Below are 17,763 nucleotides of genomic sequence, written 5' to 3' on the forward strand. Positions count from 1 at the left end.
TGGGTGGATTATTTTATTACCACTGGAAACAGTTAGAAACGAACTTAATTTCCTCCCTCTGGAGCCGCACCGGAGAATAGTTACTCATTGCAGGAGAATCATTGGCTTTTCCCACCCATGGGTGCAAGGGATTTGATCGGTGTCGGTGTCATTTATTTACACTTTACCAGTGATTTGAATGGGGCACCGGGTGTTACTTTCACACCTGGTGTGCTTCCCTAAGTGCTGGTTCAATTAGCAGCAATCAATCTCATTCGATGATTACAATGTCGTTAAGGAGAAGCAGAAGTGTGGCAAACGTAACACTATTACAGATTGCACAATACCAGTAAGAGATGCATTTTATTTGCATCTACAATTGTGCAAGTTGTTTGGTTTTTGGCCAGATAATCAAACATAAGTTTTTTGTTAGTTGTTTTGAAATTTTAGTAATTAGCTGTTTTAAATTCATAATTGTACCTGAAAATGAGTTTATTTTCAAATGTGTTTATACGGAAAGCAAAACTTAGCATTGAATAATATGTTATGTCCTTTTTTCAATTTTTTTATTGTTGTTCTTAGTTGTTTTTTAGTTGTTTTACTTTTTGTTGATTGATTTTCATTGTGATTGATTTTTAACTATTGTGTTTTATTCTTTTTGTTGTTTCGTTTTTTGTTTTATAATTTTATAGATTTTCTTATTTTCTTATTTGTTTGTATTTGTTATTTTACTCTTTTTATTGGGTATTGTTTTGTATTGAATAATATTTCTTGTATTGTTATGTTTGATTTTGTTATTGTTGTTTTTTAGTTATTTTACTGTTTTGTTTATTGGTTTTCATTGAGATTGATTTTTAACTATTGTGTTTTATTCTTTTTGTTGTTTCTCTCTTTTTGTTTAATTGTTTTATAGATTTTCTTATTGTCTAGTTCGTTTGCATTTATTATTTTACTCTTTTTATTGGCTATTGTACTATTTCTATAACTTCTTTATAAAAAAAGGTTTATATTTATTTATTTTTTATTAATTAATATTGTTTTTCATTATTAATAAATTTATTTATTATATTTTTATCTAATTAGTTAATTTATATATTTATTTATTTATATTCATTTATTTATTTATTTTTATTCATATTATTTAATGTTTTAGTATTGTTCTTCTTCTTCTTTGGCACAACCACCGCTGCCGGTCAAGGCCTGCCAGTACCCACTAGTGGAGTGAGGTTGGTTTTCAGTGACTTATTGTTACCATAGCAGGATAGTCAGTCCTACGTGTGGGAGCACGGTCTATTCGGGGATTGAATCCATGACGGGCATGTTGTTACGTCGTACGAGTTGACGACTGTACCACCAGACCGGCCCAACCGGCTAATGTTTTAGTATTGACTATCGATTTATTTTAAATTTGAGCTATTCTAGCTTGAACGAGTGAAATTGAATACAGATTGCAGTAAACGATGTGCATAAAAACTCCTTAAAACATCCTATACCCTCTATCTAACCTACATTCGCCATAACACACATAACCAGTGCGATCTTTCATTTCACAGATCTACCCGGTTCGATAGCGGAAACAATCCACCTGTCCTATCACTTCTCCACTGTCTATCATCCTACGTTTTAAAATGTCAACTCAGAGCTTGCCTCAAAATATGCAAACGTTAAATACGTCTATTGCCAGGAATGCAACCTCCGATAAAGCACACACAAGCATAAGAGGAATCTTCCGTCACTACATTACCTCGCAAAACCATCGCAACCATCCGACCGATAAGAAATCGAGATGTAATGCTTACACTTACGCTGGTAAATGACACCGAATGCTCGCGATAACATTGATCAAAGTCATTTGCGATCGCTTATGTCACTGTGACAGGTGTGGTTGTATGAAGAACAGCCCAAAAAAGTCCGGGAAACCTTTGCTCTCTTGGCCATCCGCCGAGCGCGGTTCGTATGCGTGCTCGAGATGGTTGTGCTGCACTGTTTGTTCACCTTCTACCTTGGACGTTGTCGGTTAATGCTTAATTTTGGAGCTCCATAGCTCAATTAGTGGCAAGCGGCGGTTCGGCTGTTCGAGACTGTTCTTCGTGGTGGTCCTTTCGCATAACATGGGCGTCCTTGTGTCGTGTGCGTCGTGTGTGTGTGCCTTCATTAATAATCAAATCAGTGCCAGATCAACACACGTGTAACGATTCGACCGTCGGCCGTGGTGTCTTGCTGGGATGGGCGTCCCGTGACGTCCACAGTTCTTATCGTACATTCTGGTTCGTTCAATAGTGGTTCATTGACGAACGGGCGTCAATTGTCTAATTGGATCTCTCTTTGCTCGACTTATTGCGATTACCCTTGCCACGCGTGTCTTCTGCTATCTGAGCGACAAACGACACCGAAAATATTCCACCGCAAATCGGCGACACGTGGAACAGGGTGGCGACAAGTGGCCGAACCGTTCATTGATCCTTTTGACTGGACCGATGCAAATTGTCTCGCCTTGCGGCTTGGATGTAATCGGTAGGTGCGTGGTGCGAAAATTACCTTCCACAAACACAGTTCATTATTGGTGGCTGGCAAAACAGGCGGTCAACGCAATTCGTTCCCAACCGGATTGGACTGTGGTTCCAATTAACAGACGTCATTGTAGGTGAGCGCAGGAATTTGAGTGAGTGATAGTCGTCTATGCCAGACAGAAGATTGTTTTCTTTCTTTTTTTCAAAGAAGAATGAATACATGTTCCTAAAATTCAGTGAAATATACCTACATCATTGAAACCATCAATGAATCCAACTTATCATTGTGAAAAGTGGTAAAAATATAGATACTGAATTTTGTTGGTAAATTTAACTATATTCTGACATTGAAATATAAATTGTCCAACAAAAATCACCCTTTTCGAGGACTATGAATCTTATAAAAACAAAGATATGAAAACACAAACTCATGCAATAAAATGTAATTTATAATGCTGAAATATTATTAGAACAGTACTAAATAAATTCATAAGCAAAATGCAATAAAAATACAATCAAGCATATATAAGCGAAGGAATACAGGGTTTTCCAAGGTTTATTGGTCAATTCCCACGATTTTTTGATCGTATCCCATAGATTTTTGGTTCGTTCCCATAATTTATTGGTATCGTCCGATTGGATATCAATACAAATAAACCACAAAATTCTGGAAAACGGCCAAAAAATCGTTGGAACGCACCAAAAAATATGGGAACCCACCAAAAATTGATGGGAACCAACCAATAAATCTTGGGAAACCCTGTAAGACAGCACACACGCCTGACAGCCTGACGAGTGAAATAGTAGTTAATCCCATGTCCAACAATCTAAAATATACCACATTTTGTTATAGTCACAATTTCAGTCGTTGAAACTTAATCAATATAAATGTTATGCTCATCATTTCTATGAGCACAAATGTACTAAAAATGTCCTATAATTTTAAAACATTAACTATGATTATAATTTACACCATAAAATAAGTCAAACGAGTCTGATTATTATTCTATTTTTTAGAAATACTCAAAAATGTCTCGTTCGAAATATCGAATCGACTCTCATGTAAATTGTATCTATAAACCTAAACGATACGACTTACTATAACATTCATAGTACAGTTCCTAGAATTCTCTAGGAGGCGGGGCGCTGTAATGCTCCTACACCGATTAGATTCAGACAAGCGTTACTCATCGGCCAAACGCCGTGTACACACAGCCGTCTAAGCGCGCTCAATCGATGGAGCCACCCCGAAAAAACATCCTGCTTTCCAGCTTTCCTATTGGCCAGTGCACGCACAGCCAAACACGTACACATCGCGATTCACACGCCACTTCGGCCACCTCGAAGACGGACTGCTTTCGGGCCCACACGAGCGCCTTCCTTATCGCGACGAGTCGTGTGCGACGGCGAAAAGGGGTTTTCGCACCACCAGCAAATCGCAAATTGTGGCCACCCACAGCCCACCCAAACGCAAAACACACCACAAGCGCAGCACAAAGTGACTTCACGGTGGTGGTGGTGATGGCAGTAAGGTGAGTGGCAACGACTCACGCCCGACCAGTGAGATGTGAACGAGAATCCCCGGTTGGAGCTGCGGCCGGTTTATAAAAGCGTTCCCACGCGACACTATCAACTCAGTCGCTGTGCGAATCTTCAGCTGGTCTGACAGATTAATGGAGCTGCGTGTGCGAAGCAGTGTGTGTGTCTGTGCAAATGTGTTTAATCAGCGCAGGAGCAGCTTGTAGTGGTGAATAATTTTACTGCACCGTTCGAATTGGTGATACGAAATGGGCTGGAGTGTGAAGTCGAGAATGAATTGTTAAAGCAGAGCATAAATTTCATACTTTACCGTGCGTAAAGGTGATTTGCTATAAAAAGTGTTCTAAAAAGTGTGCTATAAAACTGTGCTACATCTTAGTGTACTGAAAATAATTAAAGAAAAGGTGTATTATACAAAACCTTGTGCAATAGTGAAACGAGTGAAAGAAGCAACCATCCTGCTGCACATCTGATCTTGCTCCCTCAAGATCAGTATCCGTCGGCCGCCGAGTTAGTTCACAAAAATGCACTTCGGAATAGCGGATGCATCGTAAGTGTTACATGATGTGTGTGTGTGTTGTGTGTTCTTATTTTGTGAGTCTCCATTTCCCTTACTAAGTGCGCTCGTGGCCTCTTTTCGTTCACAGTGTGTGGCTAGTGTTGATCGCGGTGCGACTACAGCTCTGCACCTGCTCCAAGTACACCTGTGCGATCGGTTCGGACGGGTTCTGCATCTTCCAGGGCGTACACATCGAAAGCTCGGAGCAAGCGGCAAACGTGCAGCTCGAGCCACCGGCCGGCGCCGCCGCCGATGTGACGCGGGTCAAGTTCCGCGACTCCAGCATGGTCGCGCTACCGTCCAGCCTGTACGGGGCCTTTCGCCAGCTGCAGGAGCTGCGCGTCTGGTGGATGCATCTGCACAGTATTCACATCGATCCGCGCCTGCTGTCGCTCGATGCGGAGAAGAATCGCATCAGCAGCATCACGACCGAGCCCGGCACGGTGCCGCTGCTCCGCAAGCTCGAGCTCAACCAGAACCGGCTGCGCAACATCGACAACATCTCGGTGTTTGAGAACCTGGAGGTGCTCGAGCTAGCGCACAACGATCTCCGCACGCTCGATCTTTGTGTGTTCCAGCGCATGCCCAAGCTGCGGCTGCTCGATCTTTCCAGCAACAATCTGGCGCTGGTGCGCAGCTCGATCGGTGCCGAGAAGCTTGCCTCACTGACAGTATTATATCTGAACGATAACCGGCTGACCTACCTGGACCTAAGCATTCTACGATCGTTCCCGGCCCTCGAGAAGGTACATCTCGCCAACAACGCGCTCGTGTACGTCGATCACGACTCGCTGCCCACCATGCTGCCCCGGTTGCGTGTGTTCCATCTGCAAACGAACGATTGGCACTGCGAAGGGCTGGCCGAGCTGATCGGACAGCTGCGCAAGACGGGCGTCCAAGACTTCAAAACGTTCAGTGCGTTCAGCTGCAAGGAGCGCATGGTGGAAGGTATCTGCTGCACCGAGAACAAACCATTCGCTCTGGTACGCAAATCGAACCAATACCTCGCCAGCTACACCTCCGAGCTGAACGGACACACGCGCCACCTGATGCGGGAGCTGCAGCATACCCGGCATGAGGTCGCACGGTTAATTGCCAACGACAACTACACTCAGGTGTCGCTGCAAAACATTGGCGACGAGGTGGAGGAACTTCGCAACCAGCTGACGGATGCACTGTCCTCGCCCGATCCCGTCACGGGCCGTCCGGTAAAACCACCAAGCGCAGCAGCCGGCAGTCGAACCGCCCCCGGCGGCTCAATCAATCCCGAGCGGCTGGTGGCGGAGGTGGCCAAACTAAGGCGCGACTTCCAGAAGATGGCCGGCGAAAACCAAACGCTCCGCCAGCAGGTGCGCCAGTACGAGAAGCTACGGCAGGAGCTGGAAGCACTGCGCACCGACACGAACGAGACGAAGCTCGCCTTTCAGCTAATGAAGGAGGAGAACGCACTGCTCCGGCAGGATCTGAGCCAGCTCGAGCAGAAACTGCAGCAGCTGTTTAGCCGTGGAACGGCCGTCTGATAGTCCGCGGGAATGATGTTTTTGTTCCGGTTGGGTTGAATCTGATCTGAGCGCACGCTTGATGCGTGCGCCGTTTATCTCTCACGTTATTATCTCTCTCTCTCTACTTAGCGCACTTAGAGTGCGGTTCGCCGTCTCTGGCACACCGGCAGGTGTCTCACACTGTCTTTCTCAAGGCTGGAAGCGAAAGCAATGTGGCTAGAGACGTGTGCCGCAGGTGTTTGAATCGAAATCGTAGCAATCCGTGACAGCTGTGACCGGTAGAACTGTAGTCACTCGTCTCGGGCTGTACTATGTATAACTGTACTACACTACTTACACTAACCGTAGGATGGGCATAGACGCCTTTCCGAATCGTACCAAAGAGCACTAAACTAACTAGCTTTAGTATAGCAACTAGCGAAACGATCTTCATGCTTTCGATGGCAAACCGTAGCAGCAGCAGTAGCAGCAGCAACTAGAAAATCAAAACAAAAAGAAGACAGAGCAAAGAAAGTATATTATATTCGAAAGTGTTATACGAACGTTATACTTACCTGTGAAATTGTCCTACCGTTAAATCTGTCTGTTAGTCCTAACAGTTAGTGTCTGTATGTGTGTAGCGGCTACCTTCAAGCGGAATCGTACGTGGTAACGGAAAAGCTCATCTGCCCCAAACCCCAGTTCAGATTACACTGGGCATTTGTTTTGTTTTGTTCCGCCAGCGTACGTTCCGACGCGTGTCACTAAACAAGCAAACAATTACACTGCACTTAGCTAGCTAGAGCCGCCGCTAAACGTCATCAACCGTTGCGTCACTTGCGGTCTGTTGGGCGGCCCAGCGTCCGTCGGCACGTGATTGCGGTATGACCCACACCGGACTAAGGAGGAAATTGAGTTGCTGCTGTCCAAACAAGAACCTAAACGTTCTTCCTCATTTCCTCATTTGCGGAGAGCGCAAACTGTTCTACACGCTTCTTTCACACATCGACAGGTCGATGTAGCTTTTAGAAAGATTAATTTATGACACTTTTAGGCAACGATTAGTTACTGCTTCTAGGAATGATAGTTAGTGATGATCATACATTACGTTTATATTTGTAATAATTGTCCTCAAATCATGTTTCCCTCATCACAACATTGAACTGGAACCTTAGGGTGGCCCTTTCTGTTAGAATGTTTAGGATATTTCTCACTTAATATTTATTAAACGCGAGCGCAAGCCATAAAACCCAGTCGACAGCTGGAACTTACTCTCGAATTCCTTCACACACGTAAAGAATCAAGTGATGGCTCGAAATAAGTGCAAGAATTGTGCTGTATTGCTTCATAAGATTACAAAGAAATGTAAAATCGCACACAAAACACTCGACACCCCTATCCCTCTATCGTGTAACCGTGTTCGTCGTGATGCCCAGGCGAGCACCCCTGTCTGACACCGCGCTGCCATTCGTAGTGTATTGTACTAGCGTTTAATTGAACAATAAAGAAAAACCAAGGTTGCAAACGTGAAATTGGAGAGTGTTGTTTTGCTGTTATACCAACCACCACCTGCCATTTTGAATAGAAAGAAAGTGCTGCTGCTTCTCCATGCAACAGCTCATCACAGTTAGCGATGAAGTTTACCTTGAAGCTCGATTTGACACATCACAGCAATGGGGCATTTTGTCGCTCCCGTCAAAAGCGATGGTTTTAAATTTACGTGAAACCCTGCAACGAATTGTAAGTAAATATAGAGCGCAATAATTTTCCACCTAAATACCTCACTACCCTTTTCTCAGTTAATCTGCTTTCTCGTGATCTGCAATGTGGCGGAAGCTTTTGTGATCCAAATTGTTCGAAGTGTGTGTGATTTCGTGCACGGTGTGGTGAACGTGTGTATGGTTGTGATCTACCTGTTCGTCTTCGGTGTGGTGGTGCTGCTTAGCTGGTCGGTGGAGATATGCCGATTTCTGCTGCATTGATAATGCAAGCACATGAAGCTGACGAACGGTGTATCTGTTTATTAAATTTAATTGTGGAATAAAATTGGTTTAAAAGTCATTTTAATTCCATAATACGGTTTACGACAGTTTTTGATGTAAAAAATGTTAATGAAATATGTATTTTATTACTTCAACAGCCTTTTTTTTTGTTATCCTAAAAATGCATATTTTAAAACGAAAAATAATTGAAATAATTATACAATTACGTACAAACTACCATGCGCCTCCATTTCCCATATCCTTATGTTTTCCTTACGTTCTCCAGCGACCATTTTCCATTGTATTAGCACTTCGCAAACCAGCAAAATAAATTAAAACGCATTTAAAGCGACCACTTCCACACCGACTCACAACGACCAGCAGCAACAAAAAAGGGCCGCTACGATGACGCGGCGCGTGTATCAGTCGCGTACTTCACGTATCAGCCGCATCGACGTGCCATCCGCGCATCGGGTGGGGGCTAAAGTTCGTGCGATACGCCTGCCAATCGGCCGCCCCGAGGCGCCAGTGCGAGTCCTCGCGTGGACCACATGCGCAGCCCTCCTACGAGCGTTCGCGGTGCGTGCACAGTTGCGCTTGCTTCCCATTGCGCTCGCTTGCCCTTTTTTGCCCATATAAACTATGCCCAGTGAATGGGTGATAATGAACGTTCGGATGATGAGATGAGTGCAAAAAAAAAATAACAAAACGATTAATATGATTTCGAATTTACCTCCCAGCCAATCGCAAGTGCCGCTTCACAAAGGCTGCGCTGCGTGCCTTTTGGCCGCAACATGCTGCGAGCGATCGGACTGCAGTGATAAGAGCAGCTGAGATGAGGGATAGCTTAGCAGGATGGGCCCAAAGGCAACGGGTCGAGTGTTTGTAAACGTCAAGCCTTTTTGCTTTCTCCTTTTCACCCCGCACACCGTCGGGTCAGTGCATCGCGCTGTTTGTTTACCTATCGCAGCGTCATCGTTACGAGCGCACCCGGGAACGGTCGCGGCCTGGTCGGAACCTGGACGTACCCTGCCTACGTAGCCCGACAATTAGCTGAAACCCATGTAATCGGCATGTAATTGCGGTGAATTATTAAATCATCCTGGTAGCATCCGTAGGCACACGGTACAGCTCTTATCAGCTCCCAGCATCGTGGCGGCGTGGTTCGTTGGGGGAAAGTATCAAACGGCGCACAAGCGGAAAGGCCTACCTGCTGCTAATACTGCCCCTAAATCGACTACGCTGGGGGAAAGTAAACACAAGATTGTGCAGCTTCTGTGTAATGGGGGATCGTTGCACGTACAGGAATTAAGCGATCGTAGGCTAAATTGTGGCGAAGAAAGTTGCATCAGATTGTTATGTTAGGTTGGTCAACTTTGCAAAGCAGCAGGCGAAGGCGTGTGCTTAGTAGGGTAGGACAGGCTGCGACAGAAGCCTTTGGAAAGACATGTACTAAAACTAATAGTAATCTTAATTTATTCATTTTATGCATTTTATGGGTAAAATATAAATTTTAAAACATACATTGTAACGAGAATGAAAGGGTCTTTATTGAATCAATGAATGAGATTTGATTTGTAAGATTTCAGTTCGTAAAACTGTGTATAACAGATAATTGCGCCATATGCTGCTATACTGTTAGTACTTATTTACATTTTAGTACATTAGTAATCTTCACTCACTGTTTTCAGGCTTATTTTTATTTTTTACGAATTTTTCAAATATTCAAGAATATGGCAAATCAATTCGTAAGAATTGAAAAGGATTTTAATTTGTAAGTTTTATACTAATTGTATATCCTAATAGGATTACATATAAGTTCATAAAATTTAAAATCAAATTATGAAACAATTCTCATACAAGCATAGGTAATTAAATAATGGTTTAAAATATTTTCCATTGTTTTCCATTCCTTTTTTTTATCTCTGATATGTATATTTCTTTTTCTTTTAAAAATCTTGCTTATTTGGCAGCTATTCGTGCATCGGTCAATGTTTCCATTCCATCATGATTGAACAAGCCTGAACCTATCCATTCTGAACCTATGCTCCTGTAATAACGTTTGTATAAAAAAGGGACTTTTTTCGGCTGGCTGTAGAAAAAAATAACATAACCTTTTGAAGGGTATTTATTTAAGTTTACTTGAAAAATAAATCTACGACCTTGCGAGCTCCCTTTTGTCAGTTATTAGGAATTTTTGCCGTGACATGTTTTAAAATCTCATAAAAATAAAACATCGATTTTCAGATTCCTTTAAAACCCCAAGTCGCTCTGGGTTTCCATTCCAAACCGCGCCATTCAAACCCGGGCGTTCTTTCGATGCTCTGATTGTTGCCTAATAGTGCCCAAATGATGTAAATGCCGGAACGGACTTCTCCGATGACCACAAACATACACGCTTCTAAACAAAGTTCCTTTTTTGGCCATCACTGTTAGAGTTCGATTGACAGGGGTGTCAAATTTTGACTGCTGATTCATTAGACACTATTATTGAAAGTTCAATGAACGTTTTGCTAATGCGGCTCAAGATAGTGATGTAAGATTCGTTCAAATGATTCGGATCAGTAAATTGAGCGAGTGAAACATGCATCAGTTTTTTAAAGATCCGAATCATCGCTTCCCTGAGAAAAACAAAGGCGATTGCTTGAATGCGCCAGCGAGAGCAAGTGAGCCAGTATCATTTTCGGATCACCATTCTTCTCTCTTCAGATAGCAGATCAGACATGTCTAACACGCATATGATTCTTTATACCAAAACGAGGAAGCCTATTAGCTATTAGCTATAAGCCTATAGCATATTTCTTCACAATGTGCAATCGTATGGAGAAATCTGCGTCTGAGGTGTCAATTCCATATAAAATTTGACACCTTCACTCTTTTGAATAGATGCAGCTTTAGCGATATGTTTAGCGTATTGTCCACTCGACAATGACGATGACAATATAACTGACTATCTCGTTCGCTAACATGTACTGCATCTCTTCACCATGTTATTTCTGTAATGTGTTGAGTCCCTCTCACGATTTATTCACCATATATTTTTCCCATGTATTGCTGTATAGTTTCCTCATAATTTTGGTATCGTCCTATTGGACATCCATACAATCCAACTTAAAAAATGGGTAGCGTTCAATAAATCGTGGGAACGAGCTAAAAGTCTATGGGAACCATCCAGATTTTTTTGGGAAACAACCAATAAACCTTGGTAGAGTCCTGAGATGTTATCATTTCTCTTTGACTGCAGATTTGGCATTAACTGACTGGTTTAGCAGAGAACGAACAATTGAATGATTGATCTGATCAAGTGAACCATCCAGAATCATCTTTCATCATTCATGCTCGTATCATCATTCATCTCCAGAATCATGAATGAACCGGAACTGAGCTGATCTTCAAAAATACCCGTTTTTAACACCACTAGTTGAAGATAAACTCATGAAAAATTCGACAATTTTTGTCCATTCCCATGTGATATGTTACAGTGTGGTTTTATCTTTGCATGTGCTGCATTTATCTCGTATGTGTCTAAATGGGTTTTTATATCTGTGTTAGCCTGGTGCGCCAAAGTTTGAACTATTTGATTGAAGAAATGTGATAGTATGTGATAATGGTTCTCTGTTTATAAAATGTTGTATAGTAGACATGCTACGTTTCAATGTCCAGAACAGAAGGTATTTCGAAGAAGCAGTGTCTACACTATACAGAGAGTGGAGTAGAACTTCCCATTTCCCATTCCAAGTGTCTTTACAACTGCTTATTGGTTAGTGCTTATGCATCAGTTGTTCTTTACTCTTCATATATCTAACAGTCTATTGGCAATAATGTTATTATTTCAGAATTATTGACAATGCAACCCGAAAACACCCGTTTCTGTTTAAAAAATCACAACACAACAACAATGTTGCATCGACTGAAGCGACACCAGACTTCAAATATTGCAGATTGATTATTCCTTACTAACGAACTAATAAATAAACAAAAAAGAAAATAAAAACTAAATAATAAATATAATAGCAAATATAATAGCTGCATTTAAAATAAAATATGTTGTACTAGTGAAATTATTATATGAAAAATTAAATAACATTTAAGGTCCTTGAAATAATTGTTTACTTACCATAATGCTTAATCGTTGTACTAGTAATTTAGAACAAATCAATTGAAATAAATTTGTAACTTTTGAACCCTTCTGTCATCACACCACATCCTTCTTCACAGTTTTAGCTGTATCCTTTTATAATTTATTGATTTTCACAGAAAATCTTCCCATACACAACACGATTGCACGAACGAACGCAAACCATCATCTCACGTCCTGCACAGACCGGGATAGATTGGATTCAGGCCCGCCTGACATTGCGAACCCGCCCGACCCACCGTGTACACCTCCTGCGTGACGATGTTGTTGTACGAGTAGTTGCACACAAAGTACACCTTCGTGGCGGCTCCCTCGCTCCAGTTTTGCATCGCACATCCCACCTTCCAGGTGCGATCGTTCACCAGCATCGTAAAGTGGCCAATGTTTTTACTGTAAAAAATAACCAAACAATCGGTCGTAAGTAGTCGAATTGCTAACCCTGACTGACTGAACTTACACTTGTGATCGTGGAAACGCCTGAATGTAGGCAGGCTTCACCTTCTTGTTCTCCTTCCACCAGCCGCCGATGAAACGCGTTATCAGATCGGTCACCGTGTACGCTCCCGGCTCGTAGTACTTGAGCAGCGCGATGTTCTGGCCGGAGGTGAGAAACTGGGGCGTGTTGCGACACCGATCGTGGGCGAAGACGCAGGAGCGTGCATTGTTCCCGGCCTGTGCGGCCAGCTCGTCGTCCCACACCATCGTGTACATGCGGGCGGCCGGTCCGAGCGGGAACTGGTAGCCGGATGCTACCCGCGACCGGTAGTAGTTGTGCAGGTGCAGGATGTGCGCCTGGACAGCCGGGGTCATCGGCACCACGCTCGGCAGCTTGCCGTAGCAAAAGTGACCCCCGGAGAGGGGCGGTGGGTTGCAGCCTACGTTGGGGCCACCGTGCGGACAGAGGCTCGGGGAGCAGTAGTAGTTGGGTGCGTAACCATCGGTCGAGAAGACCGTGATGGAGAGTAGGCAAAGTGTGAGTGCTGGAGGGGAATGGGGATGAGTTAGCCAATGTGGTGTCAGCAGATGTAGTTGACAAGCAGACTACTCACCAAACGTGGACTGATGCATTTTGCTTCGAATGATGGCAAAGGAGTTGTTAGCTATTTGAAGTATGGATGGTGAAGTATTCTGTAAAATGAAGAGCAAATAATGAAATTTCATTCCCTGTTATATTTTTAAATTATCCTAGTTCCACATACAATTATAAAGAATTCTCAGGGGAAGTTAGGTAAAGACGGACACGTTAAGGGAAATGGTAAAAATCTAGGGATATATAAGTCCTATGATCATGAAAATGTGCATACATTATCTTACACTCTTGTTTTATCAGAAAATGTGTTAAAACTTTTAAGTTTCTATCAATTTTTGCGTTTTTTCATGAATGAAAAACATGTTTCTTTTCGTGCAGTTTTGAAATGTTCGGGTAAGACGGACACCTAATATGGGAAAGATGGACATCATGAAGGGTAAGATAAGATGGAGTTGGACACCATGAAGGGTAAGGCCTATTAAAAAACACCTATTAAAAAAAAACGTTGGAAATTGAAGAGGTTTTTAGTATTTTAACATATCCTATTGCTTTCCACATCATGGTACGTACATAAACGAATTATAGGCCAATTGCAACGCCATGAATTTAGAAATTGTAAGCGGCGCTTGTCGTAACATCGGGCACTAACAACTGACATTGGTCCAGCTTACAGAACAACAGTCTAAAACTTCCTTTTAGGAAATTACTCCGCGAAAAGTCCACGACCCCAGTATTTTTTGAGGGACTTGTTAATATTTTAACCCATTTTCCACCATGTCAAAATTGAACATTTGAAATTTGTAATACCATAGAATTTCTCATCTATTCCTGAACGATGTCTTATCAATGCATAATCTTTTTATTGCTTAAAGTTGTCCAAGTCGTGACTAGATATTGGACTTCGTGAAGCGCCTCATCAGCATCGAGCGAGTAATAGCATAACGAATGGCTACTATTTTGACCGGTGTTTCATTTCTCGCTTATTTCAATACTTTCTCTAGTTGCTGATTGTTTTATAGCTTCGGAATCCTTTATCAAAGGTAATGAAGAAATCTATTCATCACCAATTGATATAATAATTAAAATAAATCAATAAATTCGGTGTCCATCTTTCCCTACAACAAAGTGTCCGTCTTTCCCGCTTTTCTGAAGTAGTCAAATTAGATCCACGAAGGGGCACACGATTGAAAATTTATTTTGTTCCTGGATTTAACCAATTTTGCATATATTATGCCAAAACTGTCCTCAAATGTGTAGTTTATCTTTAAGTTAGGATGCTGCATTGATGATTTTTACGAAAACTATCTTTTTCATGCATTTATGAGAAGTGTCCATCTTCTCGCAGTGTCCGTCTTTACCTACCTTCCCCTACAGGGTTTTTTGTTTACGTTGAATACGTTAAATCTAATTTCTTCGAACCATTTGTGTATTTGTGTAGGTCCAAGCAACCAAAGAAAGATCAAGTAAACTGCCATTCGAATAGTTGAAATGTATTTAAATGAGGTTGAAATATGTTATTGCAGTGTTAAACTAACTTAAGAAACCCTGTTTTAAAATCTCATTCATCGCCAACTAAGGTTCCTCGCTTATCATTCCTTTCAAATCTATCACAATAAAATGAAACTTTTTGGAAGCTTCAGGATAAAATTACCGTAAAGTTTACAACCAACGGTAATGATACGACAAAAAAACCGTGATTTAAAGTGGCGTTAGCAACGCAAAAGAGAAAACATTCCTAATCACCACGTAACGTTTAATCGATCGGTTTAAGTTATGGAACCGGATATATGTAAAAACTTGATTTTTGCCTGCCACAATGGGTACATTTCATACCAGCAGGATCAGCTTTATGTTTTGATTGTCCATTCAAAAGGTCCACAAATCTTTTTGATTCAATCTTTCACTGCAAAAAGAGCTCAGAGATTAAAATAATTTAATAATGAGATAATCAAACTTTTCAAGCAACGGGTCTGGTTGATGAACTTTATGAGCCCTGCAGTGTATTGTACGGCACTTTCCAAACACCAGTGACGACGCGTGTAAACAGTTTTATAGTTTTTACGTGTGTTACCATTTGGGTATGAGGTAGTCGCTTACAGTCCTTATTGGTATCCAGATAAACCAGTAATGCACATAGGCTGCGATGGATAAAGTACGGCTCGCGAGCCGCATGCAGCTCTTTGCTGTTTAGACCACGGCTCTTTAACCATCATAAATATATTCCATAGAACATTCATGTATTTTTATCTTTGGTTTACTAATTTGACTCTTCAGGTGGAGCTCTGCGAGCATTTTTATATATTTTTGCTGTTTCGGTCCCAAAGTTTGCCGACCCCTGTACATGGGTAATCCGAAGTGGAATCGTGAATCCAATCCGACTAATCGTCTAGTCGTGGATGCAACTCCAATCCGAAAAACACTAAAACAATATCCAAAATCAACTCCGCAATTGCGGATGATTCTGGATGAGTCCGAGGAGTACAAAGGCGAATCCTACGAGTACAAAGCTGATTCCGCCTAGTGCGGATCTGGATGGATCAGACCCTGGAAAAATGTACAATTTACCCATCACTACAACTTATTTCAGCTTCATCCAAAAATGGTATAATATTGACCAGATGAAGAAATAATACAACTTGTTGATCAAAACCACGACAAAGAATTGAAGGAAAAATCCATCAAAATTAATTAGAATGAAATTACTCTTTTAACATTTCACAATATTTGGCCCGCTGACCATGCTTGGCCGAGCCCGGATGTAATACATTTCCTTCTCCCCTGTGATGGCATGCTGTTTCTGTTCGTAGACGACACTGCCATTGCAGTCAAAGGTAGGAACATGATCGAACTAAAGAGCAGGTTGCAACATTGTCTCGATGTCTTCCTGAGATTTGCTGCAGACTGGAGGATCAAAATCAATCCATTCAAAACCCAGGCAATTGTCTTTCCCCATCGTTTGATTAAAACGCTGACTCCACCTCTGAGCCCGGGGCTTATTGTTGATGGGACGAAGAAATCCAAAATCAGTCGGAATAACTGTACAATCGCTGTTCAGTCTTGACTTTTCCTCTAATAAATAGCCTCGTCCAGGCATGATAAATCTAATGAAAGGTAAGCTAGAATAGATTACATATTAAGCTATAAAGAAAAACAAAACAAAAAAAACAAAAAAAAAACAAAAAAACATCTACGGATTCAAACGCCCTACCAATGTAATGAGTAGAACATATTATTGCTTAGAAGGCAATTGCAAATCATTTTGTAAAACAGTTAGTTGGTCTTAATGGAAATCAAATATTTAAGTGGTACATCCCCGAACAACATACAAATAAAAGTATTTATATAATACATTTCCTTACTGTTCCTATGCTTTAGTTGATATATTTTTTTAAAAGCTGTTTTCCTTGAAATACTTTTGGAAGGTTTTTTTTATAAATAAAATATAGTTGAATATTTATCGTAGATTTTTTAAGTTTAATATTTCAATTTGTGATTTCTGATTTTAATTCACAATCAAATTTTAAACTATTAAAACTGATGTTATTACAGAGTTTTAAGAGATTTTCATTATTTTGGGACACTTTCTTGACTCGTTCTTACAGAAAGTGAACTTTATGTGCCAGAAATTGAACTATACGGTACCCGTTTTGAATATTACATAGGAAATTTCCATGGAATTCCAAATCAGCCTGTCCAAAACGGGTGCCGTAGAGTCCACTTCCCTTCCCACTAAGTAAACTTGCCGTATGAAAGAGCGAAGAAAGTGTTCCAAAATTATGAGAGCCCCTGAAAACCTTGCAATGAAACGAGGGATGAAATAAGCTCTTTCCGTTTCGATCGTTATGATATTTAAAATTGATCATTGCCGCACGATCTTTCAATGTTAAAATACACTCAATTTCATGTTATTTCACGTTGTTTCTATTGGCTCATTCTATATCATTCTGTTCCAGCACTCCAGAACACTTTTGCACACGTCAACGATGAACATTGGTCTAGAGCATAGCTACATGAATGGTTCGTTGAACACCACAACATACTAACACCACGCTTGACACAACAAATTAACATCCCTACGTCACAGCATCCGACGCACGGGTGCGAATGATAAACGTGCCAATTAATCGCTCCAAACTGTCTACCTGAACACCCCGAACAGAAAAAAACACTCCCATACGATCGCACCATAACTCTATTGTTCCACTTTCTGCACACTCTTCCGGGCGATCAACACACCAACCAATACGTGCAAAAAATGCATCATCAAACGGGCATCACTTACTTGCTTTCACCCCGCACCAGCTCTACACACCAGATGCACACACACACAAACGCACACACAAACCAAAACCCACAACGAGTGAGCGCTCCCGATCGCTGCTAGACTGCGACTAACGCACTAATCGCAACCGAAAAGCTCAAAAGGCTAATCGTCGTGACCGCGCACCGGCAGCGGCATCCCTTGCGTATCATGCGCATGGCGAACTTTATGCCCCCACTCCTCTCTGCCAAAAACAAAAAAAAAAACAGAAAATAGAAGCGCCA

The 17,763-nt window shown here is 41.7% G+C and overlaps 2 protein-coding genes across 2 annotated transcripts; one reads left to right on the forward strand and one right to left on the reverse strand.

Annotated features, from left to right (window-relative positions):
- The first annotated feature begins 4,104 nt into the window (after positions 1-4,104).
- Positions 4,105-7,600, forward strand: LOC1276179 (uncharacterized). The gene is made up of 2 exons (XM_315493.5): positions 4,105-4,578; positions 4,676-7,600. Exons 1-2 carry the CDS (start codon positions 4,553-4,555, stop codon positions 6,105-6,107), a joined length of 1,458 nt encoding a protein of 485 aa, XP_315493.3. The 5' UTR covers positions 4,105-4,552; the 3' UTR covers positions 6,108-7,600.
- A 4,668-nt stretch (positions 7,601-12,268) lies between these two features.
- Positions 12,269-13,310, reverse strand: LOC1276180 (scoloptoxin SSD976). Its single transcript, XM_061648696.1, has 3 exons — positions 13,238-13,310; positions 12,646-13,168; positions 12,269-12,578 (listed from the first exon to the last, which is right to left on the reverse strand). The coding sequence occupies exons 1-3, from the start codon at positions 13,254-13,256 to the stop codon at positions 12,359-12,361; spliced, it is 762 nt and encodes a 253-aa protein (XP_061504680.1). The 5' UTR covers positions 13,257-13,310; the 3' UTR covers positions 12,269-12,358.
- Positions 13,311-17,763: the final 4,453 nt, after the last annotated feature.

The sequence above is a fragment of the Anopheles gambiae genome, chromosome 2 (genome assembly GCF_943734735.2).
Source record: "Anopheles gambiae chromosome 2, idAnoGambNW_F1_1, whole genome shotgun sequence".
Lineage (NCBI taxonomy): Eukaryota > Metazoa > Arthropoda > Insecta > Diptera > Culicidae > Anopheles > Anopheles gambiae.